The 20,644-nt window shown below is 34.1% G+C and overlaps 2 protein-coding genes across 2 annotated transcripts; one reads left to right on the top strand and one right to left on the bottom strand.

Moving 5' to 3' along the window:
- Positions 1 to 284: 284 nt before the first annotated feature.
- LOC121265247 (subtilisin-like protease SBT5.4) lies at positions 285 to 4,472 on the bottom strand. The gene is given in 12 exon segments (XM_041168796.1): positions 285 to 978; positions 1,095 to 1,308; positions 1,564 to 1,678; positions 1,752 to 1,997; positions 2,087 to 2,181; positions 2,294 to 2,643; positions 2,646 to 2,827; positions 2,966 to 3,074; positions 3,174 to 3,344; positions 3,453 to 3,550; positions 4,059 to 4,168; positions 4,305 to 4,472. Coding segments are annotated over 12 exon segments (2,337 nt in total). The 5' UTR covers positions 4,413 to 4,472; the 3' UTR covers positions 285 to 439.
- A 3,453-nt stretch (positions 4,473 to 7,925) lies between these two features.
- Positions 7,926 to 9,559, top strand: LOC121266081 (cyclin-D3-3-like). The gene is made up of 2 exons (XM_041169804.1): positions 7,926 to 8,648; positions 8,805 to 9,559. The coding sequence occupies exons 1-2, from the start codon at positions 8,106 to 8,108 to the stop codon at positions 9,258 to 9,260; spliced, it is 999 nt and encodes a 332-aa protein (XP_041025738.1). The 5' UTR covers positions 7,926 to 8,105; the 3' UTR covers positions 9,261 to 9,559.
- Positions 9,560 to 20,644: the final 11,085 nt, after the last annotated feature.

Genomic DNA, 20,644 nt, shown 5'->3' with positions numbered 1-20,644 from the left:
ATAACCAGGAAAAAAAAAAAAAAAAAAGCATCTTCATTATGGTTATTATTGCAAGTGTTTTCTTCTACTTAAAAATCAAGTAAGGTCTTCATCAATCTCTAAAATTGATTACAAATAGGAAATACTGACATTTTTTCACCATAAAAGAAACGTGATTAGGGGGCAGGACTCGACCCATCAAGTACCCTTTGTGACTCCTAGACTTCCAAGGAATTTTTTAGAGGCAGCGGACAATGTAGACCTTACAAACCAGAAGTGGCCTATATAATTATTTTTTACACGACCAATGCTTTTCACCACTTCTGATGATGAACTTTGATAAGAGAAGAACATGAAAAGCCCCTAGCAAACTGGTCTGACCACTGTTCATGTGTTCATGTTACAAACCAGATGCTTCATCATAAATCCCAAAGCCAATCTTGCTAAATGCTAATGACATCTAAGAGGCAGCAGCAACTACTATAGGACTTCTTACGTAGTGCTTGCCATCTGACCAAGTTAGCCCTCCAAACACATAGCCTTTAGCGACACCAGGTTTATCCGATTTCAAGGTCAATTTAAAGCTCTTCTCTTCTCCAACTTTCTCAAACTTCAAGGTATTAGGCTCAACAAGAATTGAAATCCCAGCTGGTTTTCTTACACGAGCTGAATAGGTGCCTGGTGAGCCAACATTCTTCAGTTTTCGAGTCACTGTGACAGAACCAGAGAGTTTAGGGACTGCTATGGATGGATTGTTGAAATCCAGAAGGCTTGCCGACTTGGGACATTCATAAGGAGCCTCGGAAAAGAGTTCAACTTCAGTCTGTTTATAGCCAAGAGCACAGAGGAAGTCCAAATAGTCATTCACGGTTAAGTCAAAGACCAAGCCAGGGTCCATGGCACGGTTTGGTCGAATGTGGCCAGCGCCATAGCTGAACGGCGTTGCCTTCGCAAAGGATCCATTGAGAACTGGATGCACGGTGTTATCCCTTGTTCTCGCTGCGACAAAGCATTCAAAAGATGTTTAAACAGACTAGTCTGCATTTTTTTTAAGGTTTTGGAAAGATAGAAAGCAAACCCAAGAAGAGGAAAATCCTGAATACAGAGGTCTTTACCAGTTGTCATGATTGCAGATCTTATTGCGGCTGGGCTCCAGTCGGGATGAAGTGTCTTAAGAAGGCCAACGACTCCAGAAACATGAGGGCAAGACATAGATGTGCCAGACATGGTGTTAAAAGTAACTCTACGATTATCAAAAGGTAAGTTTGATGGGCTTGTTGCTCCAGTGAAGCCAGCTATGATATCCACTCCAGGAGCAGTAATATCAGGCTGAACATTTAGAGAAAGTTGGAAAGGAAACAACAGTTATTGATACCATAAATTGCATTGGAATCACAAATAATCATAAAATGTAATTGAGGTGGTGATGGTCTTGGACCTTGGTTCCTTAGTGTTCAAATGAGAAGGAATAATATTGAGTAATGACAATAAATTCATAAGAAATTTCCTTGCATGTGAGATCATCCAAAAAAAAAATCAATATGGAAAAAATACTAATGTTGGATTCATTGCCAAATGCCAAACCTTGAGAATCTCTGGTGTAACAAGGTTAGGCCCTTGGGAAGAGAACGCGGCCATGAATGGAGCTGGCTTTATGCCAATTTGTGCTTTTGCGGGTGTTATAAGTCCAAGAGGGTCCCTGTTAATGATTCATATAACTTAAGAGGAAATTGAAGAAAATGTTGATTAGAGAGAGAGAGAGAGAGAGATACTTGGTAGAATTGATGTAGGCAAAGACAGCAAGGCCATCTTTGTAGTTAATATGTGATGCTGGTAGCAAATGAGGATCCGCAATAATTTCGTTACCACTTGCCGCATCATTGCAAAGAATCATCCCAACTGCACCAGCAAGAGATGCTTGTAGGCCCTTGTCTACTCTTGCAGTTTTCCCTCTCAGACAAGCCAGAATTTTACCCTTCGCCTTTGCAGGATCCAGAGTTCCATCCAAACAGAGCATACTGTATAGAACAAACACAGTAAAAATGCTTCAATTTGAAGCTTTTAGTCGAAATATAAGGAGGAGAGCTGTGAAACAATTTGTTCTTACGCATCTTCTGCAGATGCATTTGCAGCCTTAGCCTGTGCCCCATTAATAAGTGAGTAGAATCGTTCTTCTGGCAAAGCTTTAGACAGGCTTGAACCCTGTCGTATTGAAGGAGTACAGAAAGTCGTAAAGAATATGGAAAAATGTAAGAGTAAGCAATATCTTCACAAGAAAAAGAAGAACAGAAAGCATGGCGCATAGAAAGATGACCTTGAGTCTCAGCCCATTCTGCAGTTCAACAAAAGTTTGGAACTGTCGATCCAATGTGCTTGCTCCCACAGTTATCATCCAAGGTGAAACATTGGAGACAGTTCCAGCAGTTGGTCCTTCATTTCCAGCCGAGCATACTACAACAACACCTTTCTTAACAGCATGGAATGCCCCAATGGACAAACCATCGTTGAAGTACTTTCTCGGAGGGCCACCGAGTGACACAGAAAGCACATCAACACCATCATTTATGGCCATTTCAAAGGCCGCCATTATATCAGCATCAAAGCATTGACTGCCATTGACCGATTCCCAGCATACCTTGTAGGCAGCAACCCGCGCTTTCGGGAGCCACCTTTGGCAGTTCCATTGCCCACACCAAGAACATTTGCACCGGGGACAAAATTCCCTCCTGCTGTTGACAGCGTGTGAGTACCATGACCTTCCAGATCAAGTGCACTTTCCATAGAAGAGTTGATTGACCCAATATTGGCAGCATAGCCTTTGTTGAAGTATCTCGCCCCAATTAACTTCCTGCATTTTATCACACACCCCAAAACGAAGGAAGTTTTATAGCTATCTCCTTGTGAACTTTGTGGCCATCCCAACATATAAAAAGTAAGAAAGTATGGGGAAACATTACATAGACTGGATCGTTAAAACAGAGCACACCTATTGCAGGGGACTCCACCATTGGTATCGTTTTGACAGATTCCTTTCCACCTAGATGGGACGGGTCCAAAACCTCGGTCGCTGAAGCTCTCTAATTTGGGCCAAACACCTAGAATACCACACTACTCAATCAGACTCCTTACATGAGCATACACAGAAGAAAGAAGTAAGAAAAACTAGTACAAAGCTCGAAAGATAGATTAATTACCAGTGTCAAGATTTCCAATGATTGTGTCTTCACCAAATCTGGCCTCATTCCACAAGGAATTGTGGTGAAAAGCTGTACCACCTTCTTTGTCCAGTAACATAAATTCCCACGAATGAGTCGTGTGTAGTTTTCTTGCTTGGTTTAAGAAAACTGACACAACTTTTGGGTGCTCTGCAATTAATGCCAGTTAATATATACCTGTGTCCTGACTGACTAACATGACCTTTTTTCTAAACAAATTTAGAGAATGAGGAACATAAATATGTTCTGTGATCTTACCCGCGATTTCAGCTGCCTCTTCCTCGTCAAGGTTGGCAACAAAACCGTTGATATATCTGTTGAATGAGTAGATAACTGCATTCTTGGCCCTCTCCTGACTGCAAATTGAAAGCGAATCAAACCCATTGGTTTACGCTTTATAATATATTAAAAAAAAGAGAAGTGTTACCGTTATAAAAAGATTTCACAAAAGTAAACTCATAATAAAATATAGTTTACAATAAAAATAGTTTTATAATCTAATGTACTAAATCAATTTGTGAATTTATTTTTATGAAATCTCTTTATGGTTAAATAATTTCTCTATGAAAAACGAAACAAACGAAATAGAAAATCATATAAACCTTAGGCTCGTATAATGCGTTCATATCATATAAATTAAGTAAACTATCAACTTTTTAACGATTGTACATGACTCCTATAAATAGAAAAGAATAATGCTAAATATAATCATAAATTGTGCAAGTACCGTGCACTTCTTTAGAAAAAGAATAGAATCCATTATTAAAATATTAATTTTTTTAATAATAGATTTGCGCACGGTATGACTGCAAATATCATTTCTCAATAGAACATCATTGACATACAAGATACCAAGTTGCATACCTTCCCAGGAATGTTCCAAGGAATTCATAATGATAATCAGTCACCCGATCAAGATCAGCTTTGGAAACTTGAGGACCGTGTGCATGGGACCCCAAGTACACTATATAAGACTATTCCATTACAAACAAGAAGAAAAGAAGTTAGTTTTATGATCATGCAGATCGAGAAAGCAAAAAAGAGAGAACTTGAAGCTGCAGAGAGGTACAAGTGATTCAAATCCCTGAGCTTGAAACTCATAATGCTTACATTTTCTACTGCAAAAGCAGGTGTTTGGAACGTAGGAAAAATGATAAACAGAAGGAAGAAAACTGAAAGCTTTGAAAACCACATTTTGTTTTGCTCTTTTAGGATCATATCATAGAGGAAATTAGGAAACGAAGAGTAGCAAGAGTGATGAGCTCTATCTCATGTATGAGAAAGAACACTCACACTCTGTTCCCAAGGGATTATATATACGAAATGGTCAAAGAAAATGGTCGTCCGATTATAAATGAAGAAAACAGAATGTGAGAAGTAGAGTCCAGCACCGGAAAAGATTCCCTTTGATGATAAAATCTCTGCAATGTGGTAACGGATTATTAGAAGGAATAAAGAACAAAAGCTGCTAGTTTTACTTGGAACAGTAAAATTCGACATGATTCTGGGAGCTATATTAGGGAACATTGATCAGACCCATTCCCAGTTGTTCTATATACTTGGGAGAAAATCTCTATGCCATTTACTTCTTCCATAACTGCATGCAATGAGAACGTACAATCCCATGCATGCATTCCCACCTTATCCGGTGAAATATTATTTGTTCTGTTTGGCTGCATTTCAGTAAATCAGATGTCCTTGAATATCTAGATTTTGTTTGTAATATCTTGTTAATGATTACTACGTACTTGATGTGGGGATGCTTAGAAATAAATCAAATATGGGAATATCGTAACCAAAAATCCCATGATGATCTGATTCCTAATCATATATTTCCAAACATGATGAGTTTAGTTATAACAAATATTCCTAAGAATAATCCAAAACAAATATTACCGTTATTGTCATCTCATATATAGTAATATTGCAAAAACGTGGGGCAATTTGGGTTGCTTGTTTTGCGTCCAAGTCATGAAATTTCCTATGAGGAACATTCATAGAATATTTGTTAGGAAAATATCCCATTATAATGAATCCTATAGAAATGATGGCTCAATTCTCAAGTTGGAATAAAAATTTAAAGGGCCAAGAGTCAGATACTCGCCTGATAGCATATGATCCAGTTCTTCAAATGAAAAACTTAGGTTTGGAAACCCCATCTCCTTGTGTAAAAAAAACAAATTTAAAAGAATTTTATAGAAAACAACTCTTATCTTAGTTAAGGGCTTCATTTGTTTCGTAAACTCATCTGAACTTATCATTATAATTTTTTCAAATTTTAATATAAAATATAATAAAAATTCAACTTTTTCAAATCACAAAATAATAATAATATTAAAAAATAATATTTTAATAATATTTTATCATCTCAACTTAATTCAACTCAACTCAGTTCAACATCCAAATGCAGGCTAAGACCACAAAGCATGAATCAAAGCACGAATTAAACATGTACCTGTCATAAATTCGACCAAAATCAAAACTAAAATCACAATCAAAATAAGAAAAGAAGTATTTCTTTGTAAGGAAAAAAAAAAAAAATCTTAAATTGAGGCTTATCATACGTAGCCAGCTCGTGACTATTGTATCGAAAAATAAAACTTTCTTAAATGGGATCATATTTATTTAAATTACTGTCAAATGTACGTGTGATATTATCCGAATTACAAAGTTCTACTAATTCTTTCCATTCTTACTTCGTCTTCCTTGTCATGACATTCTACGAACTCTCAATCTAAGGCCTCTTTTGTTTTCGCTAATAATATAAGATGATATGAATTGAGATTAAAGTTAAAAGTTGAATAAAATATTGTTAGAATATATATTTTTAATATTATTTTTATTTTGAGATTTGAAAAAGTTGAATTGTTTATTTTATTTTGTAAAAACTTTTGAAAAAGTTACAATAATTAGATGAAATGGATGAGTTGAGATGAGTTATGAAAACAAACGAGACCTAAGACTTTTTTTTTTCTTTTTTTTTTTTTTTAAGATCTAAGACCTTAAGAGCTAGGCACATTGAATTCTCCTCATTGGTAAGTTCATCTCTCATTCAGTCATATATGGTAAAGAAAGAGAAATGTTATTTGCAATTGTAGAGTAAATAAATACTGTACAATTTTTTTGAAAAAAAATGAATAAATATGACTCACATGCAAAAATAATTAATTTTTTAACAGTGAACTTTACTCTTTTTTAAATTGATTGCACGACGTTTGCATACTCTAAAATTGTATGTTGCATTACTCAAAAAGAAAACACAGTATAAAATTTTTTTTTGCTAGTTTTTTTACTAGAATTTTAAAAATTCGAAATATAATGATTTTCTGTTTTCTTTTTTTTCTCAAAAAAAAAAAAAAAACCAAAAGCAGTTTGAGAAGGATGGAACAGTGAACTTCTCCAGCACTCTGCAAAAGATAAGCGGAGGATATGAACAGGCCTTCACCATTTTTTTTTTACCAGCGATTTTATTATTCAAAGAATTGTTCTATTTTTAAATCGATATATAGAACACATTATCTACTCATTTTAATTTATAAAATTTAAATTTTAAACCAAACATATTATATAAACATTTACTAAATATGTTGTGAAAATTATAAATAAAATTTTTCTTGCTCGAAAAGATTCCCTTAGTAAGTAGTAGATAAAAAAACACATGAAGGTCATAAATGTATGCGCTGTTCTAATGTACTATAGATTGGATTGTTAAGATTCCGTCATGCAGATGACATAATCATGGCACGTAATTAATGTGATCTGTTCCCTAGAAAATTAGGAAGTAGTTTCTGTCATCCGTGAGCAGTTTTCACCTTACTTCCAATAGTCCTTTCACTACCATTTTATACTCGCAATGTTATAGTAAAAATATAAATGTAAGTGATTTTATGAATTAATATACACATTTATTCAATATAATTAATCAGAAAATAAATTTTATTGAAAATAATATTAATTTAAATTTAGAATATAAAAACAACAATATTAACACGCAGATTGATATACAAACTTACTTGTACTAATAAAACTTCATGTTATAATAATAAACCCTGCATGCATGCCAGTGGAAGTAGATTAACCTCTCTGCAAATATGCTCTTATTTTGTCAACAAAAACATGATCAACCAATGCAGCTAGCTAGCCTTTGCACTCATGTCTCTCTTTCGTTATCTTTATTTTAAAGGGATCCCATTTAATAAAGAGTAAAATAAAGAGTAATTTTACGTATAATTGTAAAATACATAAACGTCACGTAATCATTTTAAAAAAGGATAAGATTCACTATTAAAAAGTTAATTTTTTTTCGTATGATATTATATTTTATTTATCTTTTTCAAAACGATTACGCAATGATTAGATGATAATTTATAATTATATATAGAATTACTCTTCGTTTTCTTAATTTTAAAGGGATCTCACTTAATAAATAAGGATACAAGTGGGACAAATTCCATGCATGTTGACTTGTCTAGCTGGTTTTTAAGATCTGCCCAAGTCAACAGCTATCTATGGTAGTTTAGTTTTTTCATCTGATCTCTCTCTCTCTGTGATTTAATATGGTAGGTGAAATTTAACAAAGATTTTTATAGGTTATTGGGACTCTCAGACAGTACTCTGAAAAATTAAAATAAGTTAACAAAAGATAGGCCGCAGAAGTAGTCCAGATCGATCCATCTCTGGTACGTATTTTCATTGATTTAATAAAATATAGCTAGCATGATTAATTAGTGTGCATAAGATCCTTCCGGATTAATTAATGATATCAAACCTATTGGAAGTGGAGACATTTTGAAGATGGTTGGTACTAGAAATTAAGGCTGTAGTACTGGATCAGAGGCAGGGAGATATAGGAGGCAGTCAAATACGGATTTACAGGCTTCTTCTCTTTGGAATGTAGAGAAAATTTAAGCTATGGCGGAAGAAGAACAAAACCCTGATCACACTCACGTCAACGACCTTTCCTGCGACGAAGATTACTGGAGTGCTGTTGAGCAGCCCCTAATAAGAACGCAGAATAATAAGGGTAGCACTCATGTACCCGTAGTACTAGCCGCATCAGTTCGGCCTACTCCTTTGCCACAATACCGAGTGGAACTGGAAGAGCTTGAGAAGGAATGTTGGCTCCGTATCCTGTTATCTAAGGAACACGAGGAGCATACGAAGCTTTTTGGCTGCTGCTACGGCTTGCAAGTGGATGATCATGATCTGTCTCTAATCGCCTCTCATGCTCGTCAAGAGGCTGTACACTGGATTTTGGATGCTAATTCTTACCATTCTTTCTCTGCCTTCACGGTGGTTTTAGCTGTTAACTATCTGGATCGTTTTCTACCCAGTCTGAAGCTCTGCAGGGAATTGCCCATGAAGCCATGGATGGTGCAGTTGGTTGCTACAGCCTGTCTTACTTTAGCAGCCAAAGTGGAGGAGACCCACGTTCCTCCTCTCCTTGATCTCCAAGTATGTTTATAAATCTCTAACTTCAAATTAATCAACCATCTCTATTTTTTATGATCTGGTCTTCCTTTTAGTACTGCTCGCTTCTTTTACATGATTTTGCAACTCCATGGAAAGGGTAATTGGAAGAAATTAAGTACCATTATATGGTGACTACAGGTTGACAAATCAAAGTACTACGCATTTACGCCGAAATCAATCCAAAGAATGGAGCTTTTGGTTCTGTCTCTGCTAGATTGGAAGATGAATCCGGTTATCCCACTTTCTTTCCTGAGCTACATAATCGAAATGGTTCCTTTGGCAGATCACAAGCATCAGGTGGAGTTCTCTGCACTGTTTGAGCATTTTGTCCTTTCTCAGGTGCTCCATGATTTTAGATTTGTGCATTATGGGCCATCCGTAGTTGCTGTTGCCGTAACGTTGCGTGTGATGAAACAAATGGGTTTTGGCGGTGAGGCTTTTGATATCTGCAAGAATGAACTCTGCCATGTTTTTCAATCCAACGAAGAGGAATTTGAAGCGTGTTATCAGCTGTTCATCCTGAGATCTGTGTCAAATGGTGGGCGCAATATTGCCAATATTCAGGCCACAGATTGTGTTAAATTGCTCAATTAGTCGTCCTTTAGCATGATCGCCCATCCTCTTTCCGGTTTTCAGCTGCCGGAAATGGAAAGATCGTCATTTAAATAATTCTTATATGAATAAGAGAGTTCATGAACTAGATATAGACACGTAAAGTGAATCGCACAAGATTTATCATTCATGTCCTTATAGATTTTTTGGGCATTAATTATCAAATAATATGTAGAGCTCACTTCATGTGTCTATTTATCTTCTTTTGACTCTCAAATTCAGACAAAGAGCAGTTGCTTCTCCTCTTTTACAGCTCATGATTTTAGCATGCCTGGACAATTGCAAGTTCTTCATGCTCAATTTCTCCTTCCTGTTTTACCCACATAGTAGCTTGCTAATTTAGATGCCGCCATAATTAATTAAGGTCTCATTTGTTTTCACAATATTAAGGTTCACCATATAACTGCCTCACATCAAGATGCTAATGGCAGTAGCACTCACCATATAACTGCTTCATAGCAAGATGCTAACAGCCACACTCCAAGGCAGCAACACGTCTAACAGACTTTGCATGATGAAATATTGCAGATAGTTCTAGAAGACTCACAATGCTGAGGTGTCCACCAAGAATGTGAAATACTGATTGAGAATTGTCTACAAATGTCAAGTATTTTCAGACTTTTGTATTGAGGAAAATTTATTGCTATGAATGTATTCATACAGAAATTTTATCTCTGTGAAGCATTTATGCAAACATCTCTTGTACACTTTATTTTCGTCGTTTAGCATGGCATCAAAGCCATAAAAAGGACTCACGCCCAATTCTTCATCCAATTAATCATGGAACCAGACAAAACCTTACCACCGTCCGTCACCCCCACCATTATCAATTTGGCCACCCATCTTGTTACAATAAAACTCAACATTGACAACTATCTCATTTGGAAAGCTCAAATCCTTCCATTCTTCAAAGGTCATCAACTCATAGGTTATGTAGATGGTTCCATACCCATGCCACCTCCCACCGTGGACGGTGAAAAAAATCCCAACCACCAGAAATGGGTTCTCCTAGATCAGTTCATTCTCTCGGCCATAAATTCTTCTCTTACAGACACGGTTTTGTCCTAAGTTCTTGAACGTTCTACGTCACACGAGGTATGGACAACTCTCGATAGTCTTTTTTCAGCTCAAACATCAGTCCATATTATGCAAATCTAGTATCAATTAGCTACCTTAAAGAAAGGATCATAGTCTATCACTGATTATTTTCACAAAGCCAAAGCCCTAACAAGCTCCCTTAGTGCTGCTAAACAGCCACTCTCCCCTTATGAATTTACCATCTATCTTCTTGCTGGTCTTGGGTAAGATTACGAATCCTTAGTTACCTCCATCACCACTCGGCAAGATCCCATTTCTTATTCTCAAATTTTCAGCTATCTTCTCAATCATGAATTCAGATTAGCTCATTAGACCTCTTCCCTTCTCTCCAATACTCCACTTGTCGCTAACACCATTGTCATGTCACTACCCCCTCACATTCCTTCTCTCCATCCTTTAGAAGTCATGGCCCTGGGTTTAGGCATGGTAGAGGCTTTGGTCGCGCGCGCCTTCTTCCCAACTCCTCTTCTTCCAGACCCACGTGTCAGGTTTGTCACAAACCCAGTCACACGACTTTGTCGTGTTATCATCGTTTTAATCACTCGTATTAGTCCTAAACCCCTACGTCTCTTCAAGCTCATTACACTGCTATTCCATCTTCATCTATCCTTTACACCAACTCGTTTCTTGATACTGCCACCACCAATCACTTCACCGCTGACTTTTCTAATCTTAATTTAGATTCTTCCCCTTATCAAGGTCTTGATCAAGTGAACATTGGAGACAGTTCCACACTTCCCATTTAAAGTATTGGCTTCGCTCATCTTAACACACCTTCTGACAAATTTCTTCTTTGCAATCTTTTTCATGTTCCTTTAATTGCGTGCAATTTATTATCTATTTGTCAATTTTGTTTGGATAATTCTATATTTTTGTAGTTTCACTCTTCTGTTTTTTTTTTGTGACAGATCTGCATACTCGAGAGGTGCTTCTTCAGGGTTCCGTTAGGAAAGACCTTTATGTTCTTTCATCTGATGCCGAGGCCTCGATTATTTCCTCTCTTACACAACCACCACATCAAGCCTTCATTGGTGAAAGAACTTCTTCTCAACTTGACATTATCGATTAGGTCACCCCTCTCCTTACAATACTGCACTCACTATACAAAAATATCAATTACCCATTCATAACAAAACTACCCTCTCCTTTTGTGCTGCTTGCGCCCAAGCCAAGTCTCATGCGCTTCCTCACCCTCCCTCGTCATTTTGTTCACATACTCCATTTCAACTTTTATTTCTTGATGTTTGGGGATCGTAGTCTATGCTGTCCTCCAATAGTTCTAGGCTTTATCTCTCCATTGTAGATGAATTTTCAAAATATATATAGTTTTTTCTTTTGCGTGCTAAGTCTGATGTCTCTACTATATTTCTTGCTTTTCTTCGTTATGTAAGTTACTTTTTCATCCAATGTCATTTCCATTCAAATGGATTGGGAATGAGAGTTTCGACCACTCCATTTTACTTCAAAATTTTGGAATCTCACATCGAATTACATGTCCTTACTCACAAGCACAAAATGGTAGTGTTGAGCGACGTCACCATCACATTGTTGGAACTGGTCTCTCTCTCCTTGCTCATTTCTTTGTTCCTTATAAATATTGGGTTGAAGCATTTCTGACTGCGGTATTTATCATTAACCGCATGCCCACACCTGTCTTACACAATATTTCTTCATTCCAATCTTTATTTCACCATCCTCTAGATTACTCTTTTTTGAGAATTTTTGGTTCAGTTTGTTGGCCCAATTTAAGGCCTTTTAATTTTCATAAGATGGAGTTTCGTTCTCAACTTTGTGTTTTTATAGGCTATAGTCCAAACAATAAAGGCTACAATTGTCTTCACATCCCATCGGACCGGACTTATATTACTCGTGATGTGCATTTCAATGAACAATGTTTTCCATTTGCTGCCACACCTAGCCCAACCAATCAGTCCACCTTTCCTTCCTTTCCGTTCTCGATACCCATACACCTCACTACTGGGCCTGTCCTCTCTCCAAAGCCCATTATCTAGACCGTCGCCTCATATCTCTTCCAGCTCACTTCATCTACCCTACCCGAGTTTCAGTCCTCTTTCTCCTCCCCTGCGCCGCAAGACCACGTATCCTCCAACCCTCCTAAGCTCTGCACTTCATCTTCCCCCTCGGCTTCACCAACTAGCTCTCCGACACCACTCCTCAATACCCATCCCATGCTCACTCATTCCAAAACTAACAGTTGATGTCCACTCCTCCGATTCGATGGCACAAGACCCTAGCCTCCCTCAGAACGACCTCCCTTTCTACATTCATCCAGGAACCCAACGAGCCATCTTCCTCTGCATACGCTTTAAACCCGTCGGCCTCACTCACGGTCTCTTCATCTTAATTCGTTCTTGAAGAACCATTCTCCTACACAGAAGCCTCAAAATATTTTCAGTGGCGTGCTGCAATGTCTAGTGAATTTCAAGCCCTCCTACACAATCAAATCTGGGATTTAGTTCCATTTACACCGCACCTTAACATTCTGGGATCCAAGTGGGTTCTCATGACCAAACAACGAGTTGATGGAATCCTTGAACGCTGCAAAGCTCGGCTTTTGGCTAAGGGTTTTCATCAGCTAGCTGGTCTTGACTACACTGAGACCTTCAACGCCGTTGTCAAATCAGTCACAGTTCAATTTCTTATTTCTATTACCGTTACACATCGTTGGCCTCTTCATCAGCTAGACATCCAAAATGCCTTCCTACATGGTGATCTGGAGGAGGACGTCCTCATGAGTCAACCAACTGGGTTTGTGAATCAGACTTTCCTCAGCATGTTTGTAAATTATGTAAATCTATGATTTGAAACAAGCTCTTAGGGTTTGGTTCTCAAAGCTGAGTTTGAAATTGCTGTCTTTAGGATTTCATAGTTCAATTTCAGATTCCTCCTTGTTTATTTTGTCCACTACGTTTGCCTCCATTTATGTTTTAATTTATGTTGATGATATCATCGTTACAACTTCTAATCCTGATTTGATTAATGATTTTATCTCTGCTCTTCGATCTGCCTTTCCCGTCAAAGATCTCGGTACCCTTTATTATTTTCTAGGTGTTGAGGTTACTCATAGCTCTACTAGTCTGTTCATGTCACAAACATGTTACATTACTGATCTATTAGCTAGGAAAAACATGCTAAATTCGAAGCCCTTGTCTACTCCTACGACCACTTCAGCCAAACTCATTGCACTCGAAGGATCTTCCTTTGAGGATCCTCACCTCTATTGCAGCGTTGTAGGCAGCCTCCAATACATTGCCTTCACTCTACCCTAATATCTCATTCGCTGTAAATAAAGTTTGCCAATACATGCACTGTCCCTGTGTTCCTCATTGGCAAGCTGTCAAGCGGATCTTACGTTATCTTTGACTTACCACTACCTTTGGACTTTACTTCTCTATTGATTCATCTTTAAAACTTTATAATTTCTTGGATGCTGATTGAGTTGGCTGCCTCGATAATCGAAAATCGACCGGTGAATTTTGTCTTATTTCATGAGGCTCTAAGAAGTAGCCCACCATAGCTCGATCCTCCACAGAGGCCGAATACAAAGTTGTGGCCAATACTGCATGTGAAATCTTATGGTTACAATCATTGTTAAATGAATTAGGCATTTTTCTCACTGATAATATTGGTGCCACCTATCTTTCTGTTAATCCAGTTTACACTCTAGAACTAAACATGTTGATCTTGATTATCATTTTGTGAGGGACTATGTTGCTACAAAAACTCTCAGTCTCATTTGTCTCAATCAAGGACCAAATCGCTGATATTCTCACTAAGCCCCTATCCACAGCAAGATTCACTTTTCTCTGCTCAAGCCTCACAATCCGTGCAATGCTGCTTAAGTTGAGGGGGCTATTAAGGCTCACTATATAATTGTCTCACGGCAAGATGCTAACAGCAACAACACTCACCATATAATTGCTTCATAGCAAGATGCTAACAACCACACTCTACGACAGTAGCACGTCTAACAGACTCTGCATGATGGAATATTGCAGATAGTTCTAAAAGACTCACGGTGCTGAGGTGTCCACCAAGAATGTGAAATACTGATTGAGAATTGTCTATAAATGTCAAGTATTTTGTGACCTTTGTATTGAGGAAAATCTATTGCTACGAATGATTCATAAATGAATTTTATCTCTGTGAAGGATTTATGCAAACATCTCTTCTACACTTTATTTCTGTCGTTTACCACACAATCATTGTCATATCAATTTCTCATTTAATTATTATAATTTTTTTAAATTCTCACACAAAATAAAATAAATAATTCAATTTTTTCAAATTCTAAAATAAAAATAATATTAAAAAAAATATTCTAATAATATTTTATTTAATTTTTAGGTGTCATAATCTTATAAATTGGGAGTCCTGTTGCACAAACAAGTGTGATGCTAAAAATAAGTGGGAATTGATCTCAAGCAAACCAAGCCAAGAGTGACAACCTATAACTAGCTATGATCGAATGTTTAATGGTATATACAGCAGACTCTGTTTGAATGCTAAAAGTGTCCGTTATGATCAGTTTGTTATTAATACGCGTGCGTGGAAACATTCCATCAAGAGTCTAAACTCCATTAATGCTACAACCTATAGCTATGACGATAGTAACTTCCTACTTTATCCTTTAGTTGGACATTCTGTAACTTAAAGAACACATATCACCCACTAATTAGAAGTAGATATTGGAGGTCGTTTGTTTTTTCTTTTTCTTTTTTTTTTTTTTCTTTTTTCTTTAAAAGAAGGTCGTTGTGGCATTGAAGAAAAAAAAGGTAAAAATTGGTGGGATTGATGGAGTAATAAGTATAATCGTTCGAAACTCACATGAATGTTGCTGATTTATGGGCGTGTGGTCCTCACAAGTTGGGCTTTTCGGTGGACTCATGCGGGCTTCAGTACAATAATGGTATATTGGAATATCAGTACTTCAATTTTTATGTTTTTCTTTTTAAACAAAGCCTAGATTTTTAATTTTTACAAAGTTGATATTTTTAACTTTAAGAGATGAGATGAAATTTTTTTAGATTAAAATTAAAAGTTGAATGAAATATTATTAGCATATATATTTTTAATATTATTTTTATTTTGAATTTGAAAAAAATTAAATTGTTTATTTTATTTTATATGAGAATTTGAAAAAGATGTGTAATGATTAGATAAAATGAATTGAGAAATTTCTTAAAAACAAACGAGGCCTTAAAATAAATTAGTAGTTTCGTCGATCAATAACCAATCAATTAATTTAAAATTGACATGTGACATTAGTACGGCATATGACAATACTTCATTAGTTTTCTAACTCTGCTGCCCCACACTTACCGCCCAGCGACTTATTTTTTTTTTTTTTTTTTTCATATTTTTTTAATATATTTAAATATTTTTAAAAAATAAAAAAAAATATACTAATACACTTAAAATCAATTTTTTAATCACTAAGTAAAAAAAAAAAAACTTTTTTAACCAGCGGCCAAGTGGAGTGGTCAAAAGTGGAGGGCAGAGTAGTTTTATTCTTCTAACAAAAGACCGATAGAGACAGTTGCAAATTTTTTAAAATCTAAGGAAGAGAGGGTCCTCCGGTGAGCTGGCAAAATGGGTTAACGAGAGCTTACTTTCACACAGCTGGGTGTGAGAGGGAGAGGGGAAAAACCTAAAAGAAAATGATATTATGCGACTTAAGTTTGTCCTCTCAATTTAATCGTTCATATATTTTATTTATTTTTATTTAAATATTAAGAAAGTGACTATTAATATATTGATATTTTTTTAAAAATATTTAAAGATGTTTAAAATATATTTAAAAGAAAAAGTAAAAAAAATCAAGCACTTCGAGTGGGCAAACTTGGGTGCCATAGTAGCACTACCTACCGTCATATTTTTTGGGTACCATAGCCTAGACAGTTCGGATCAATTTAATGCAATTAATTTAGATTTCGTTTGATTACATAGATGAGATAAGATGAAAATTGAATAAAATATTGTTATAATATTATTTTTTAATATAATTTTTGTTTTAAGATTTGAAAAAATTAAATTGTTTATTATATTTTGTGTGAGAATTTAAAAAAATTATAATAATTAAATGAAATAAGATGAGATAATTTGTGTAACCAAACGAGACCTTAATTTCTTCTATTGTACTAATACATAGTATACTGCATGTGCTTTATTACAAAACGAAACGCTTATGAAACTCTTTGATATATAATAAAAATATTTTGATACATATATATATATATATATATATATATATATATATACTGCATGATTTTATTTCTCAGAGCTTGTAGAATATATTAGAAAGAGAAATGATATTTGTACTTATAGAGTGTGCAAGCATGACATAATCTTTTTAAAAAAAGTGACTTAATACTGGACTCATGTAAAGAAAAACTAATTTTTTAATAGTGAACTCTATTCTTTTTCAAAATAATTGCACGACACTTACATACACATTCCACGACTGCATGTATTATTGTTCTATTAGAAAAGACCTCTTGCTCACATCTCCACTATTACCTATGCACTATATCAATATTACCTATGAACATTCCCTAAGACAATGTGAGATTTTTATTTATTAAAGTTCTATTTATCATCTTTTTATACAGGCGATCAGACGTCATAGTTGAGTGCCCACCATCATAAGATGGAAACTTTCAAGATTTAAAATTATTAAAGTCTCATACTTCCAACTATATAGGACTTGACTTGATCAATATCCATCATCTATAAACCATATAGGTCTAAGAAGGAAGGATGTATACTTGAATGTTGGGCACCCAAAAATAAATAGATAATGCCTTTTTTTTTTTCTTGAATTCGTCCATATATACAAGTGATCAAGAAAAATAATGAATAGTAATAAAATTATTTATGATCGATAATAAATAGATAATTTAGGCCTTATTTGGTTGTTGAGATGATACGAGAAATTTATGAATAATAATGAAATGATTTAAATTAATTAAGATATTTTATGAGGTTTTGAAAATGAGAGATAAAAAATTAAATAAAAATATTATAAAATCAAAATATTGTTATAATATAATTTTTTAATATAATTTATATTTTGAGATTTAAAAAGTTGAATTATTTTTTATATTTTGTTTAAAAGTTTGAGAAAGTTGTAATGATTAGATAAAAAAATTAAATATTTAAAATTAAAAAATATTTATATTTATGATGTTTAGATATTAAGATAAGATAAGATAAGACGAGACGAGTGGATGTTTTGTCGGGTGGATGTTTTGTTGAAGGTCTCATGAAAAGTTATTGTTGATTGAACCCGTTGATTGAACCCACACATTACTGATCAAAGAGAAAGTAATATTATTTATCTTTTTATCATATGCTAAAATGTGGTATCATACAATTGAAAGTATTATTTATTTATTACTTATTTGATGATGCATTAAGGACTAGTGACAAAAATAATTAAAAGATTATAAATAACATTGTTTGATCAATATTGCTCAATATTATCACCTAATAACAAGGCCAGCACAAAATACATATCATACAGAAATATAAAAACAGTTTTTAGTTAATTATCTAAATGCATGGTGTGGGCCATGCATGGATTCAACAAATTAGTTAATTTTGACACAATTTTTTATGCTAGGATATACATATATAACCTCGTGAATTAATTAATCTCCGGATCATGAATGTGTTAAGGGTTCGTTTAGATACTGTATTTATCTTAACTCATCTTTATAATTTTTATAAATTTTAAAATAAAATATAATAAATAATTTAATTTTTTCAAAATTTAAAATAATAATAATTAAAAAATAATATTTTAACAATATTTTATCATCTAAACTCAACTCAGTTCAACATCCAAACACAACCTAACAATTTATTTTGGGTCGACATTATAAATGATCTTATATATAGTACTTTAGAATGAAACAATTAATTTTTTTTTTTTCAAAAAAAATAAAATTTTATAACCCCAAGAGGCTAATAACTTATGTGAAGTTTTGTTACTCATCATTTTTACACTTATTTTTATTTTCTTAAATTAATTTTTATTTTTTTATTTTTTTAAATTAATTGAATTTTTTGTATTTATTATTTATATATCACATATTTATTAACAGAAAAAAATAAAAAAAAAATTACGTATAATATAATACGATGCGAAGATAATAAGTACAATTTTTCTTTGTACTTGGACTGTTTTTCAATAGTAGCAAGAACTGACTGAAAATGAGACAGACCACAGCACTGATGATCATAAAAAAGTCGAGAGTTACTACTGATCAAAATTATTAGATTTGTTTGACTGGTGAGAAGATCAAGAAGCTAGTAGGGGCCGGAATCTCAACTTTTTGTACAATCAGATGAGTGGGATCATTTTAAATAAAAATTAAGAATGTAATAAATTATTATTAAAATATTATTTTTTAATATTATTATTATTTTAAAATTTTAAAAAATTAAATTATTTATTATATTTTGTGTAAAAATTTAAAAAAATCATAATAATAAAATAAGATAAAATAAAATGAGATGAAAGGTTATTTTAGTATTATATAAAAGAAAATTTATAAATTGATAAAGTTTGATATGGTACTTCAAATTATAAAATTATTTTTATTATAAAATAGATCTAATATGGTATATAAAGATACGTCAGTTTATAAATTTACTTTTATCTAATTCATTTGTATTTATAGCACTTATTTTTCCGAAATAACATACATATATGGATGAATTTATCCAATTTTTTTTTATATCATTCATTGTCCATATATACTTTCAGCTTATCCGAATAAATTAATGCCTGAATATTGATGAATGTGTCCATATAATTTTATCAAACCAACAGCACCTCGATCAACCTCATGATCTGCCCCTTGCTAGCTGCAACAATAATGGCCTTGTCTTATTCAATGGTTTTGGCCCCCCCTCTAGAAACAATGCATCAAAAGCTGTTAATATTTGATCCGCGTGCGTATTTATATATCAGCTGTACTATTAGGGAAAAGCCAGTTAAAATTAAGGGTATAGCCAATTCGGTTTAGTCTGATTTTGGACAAAATTTAAAATCGAATTGATATGTATCGATTTTACATTTTTAAGAACTAATTTCGTACTGATTACTCCCTTAAGTCGGTACTTCCAGTTTTACTGGTTCGGTCTGATTTTTCAGTTTTAACATACTATATTATATAATATATATAATAGTACATTATAGTATATAATACTATAATAATAATATATTGTAGTATATTATAATATATATTATAATTGTATTATAAACTATAGTGATATATTATATTACAGACTACAGTAATATAAGATTTTAAAATTTAATATTATATCAATTAATAATTTATTATATAATACAAAAATATTTTATATATAATTATATATAATATAAAAATTATAATATATATATAAACCGGTTTAGAAAAAGAAAAATAAAAATTAGATCGATTTTGACCGGTTTTAAAAAAAATAAAATCGGTACTAAACCGAACTAAACTTAATACCGGATCAAACCGGTCCAGTTTAACTGTTCACCGATTTTTTTTACTCTCCTAATTAAAATAGTCACGGTCAAAGTTAAAAAAAAGGAAAAAAAAGAAATAATGACAGACAATTTTGAAAGAGGAAAGAGGGATAACCTTTTCCAAGGGAAGATAATCCAAAGCAGGCTACCTGTAAAACCCAGGCAGCTTTGGCTCTATTCTATGGAACTATTTGTTAGAAAGAGGCCCTTGGCTGCCGCCTTCTTTACGACCCGTCCTTCTCCTGGCCATGGAGTTTCTTTTGTCTTTACCTTTCTCTCGTTTCTGCTTTAACAACCATTTGAACCCAATAACCCTAGCTACTACTCTCTTTGCCACCAAGCTGGCCACATGATCAGAAAGATATCAGAATTAAGATCAACCTAATCCAACCTATATATACACACACACACACACACACTCTTCAACCCTAAAGCAAGCTAGCGGAGAGGCAGAGAAACGAGTCCCTGATAGAACTTCTGTCAACATTAATCTAGCAGTAACTTCCCTCTCAGATTCTGCAGGTAGCATCTTTAAATCTTGTTCTCTGCATTTTATCCGGTATGTTCTCTTAAATCTTATGTATAAATTCAGCTCTGTAAATTAATAATAGGGTTCATATTTGTGGATGATATATATACATATATATATATATATTTAGCATGATTAAACAAATACTGATCTGTCGTTTAAAGTAAAGAGTTAGGGGAGAAGATTGACTTC

The sequence above is a fragment of the Juglans microcarpa x Juglans regia genome, chromosome 5D, assembly GCF_004785595.1.
Source record: "Juglans microcarpa x Juglans regia isolate MS1-56 chromosome 5D, Jm3101_v1.0, whole genome shotgun sequence".
In the NCBI taxonomy this organism is placed as follows: Eukaryota; Viridiplantae; Streptophyta; class Magnoliopsida; order Fagales; family Juglandaceae; genus Juglans; species Juglans microcarpa x Juglans regia.
This window is presented reverse-complemented; position numbering and strand designations above follow the sequence as displayed.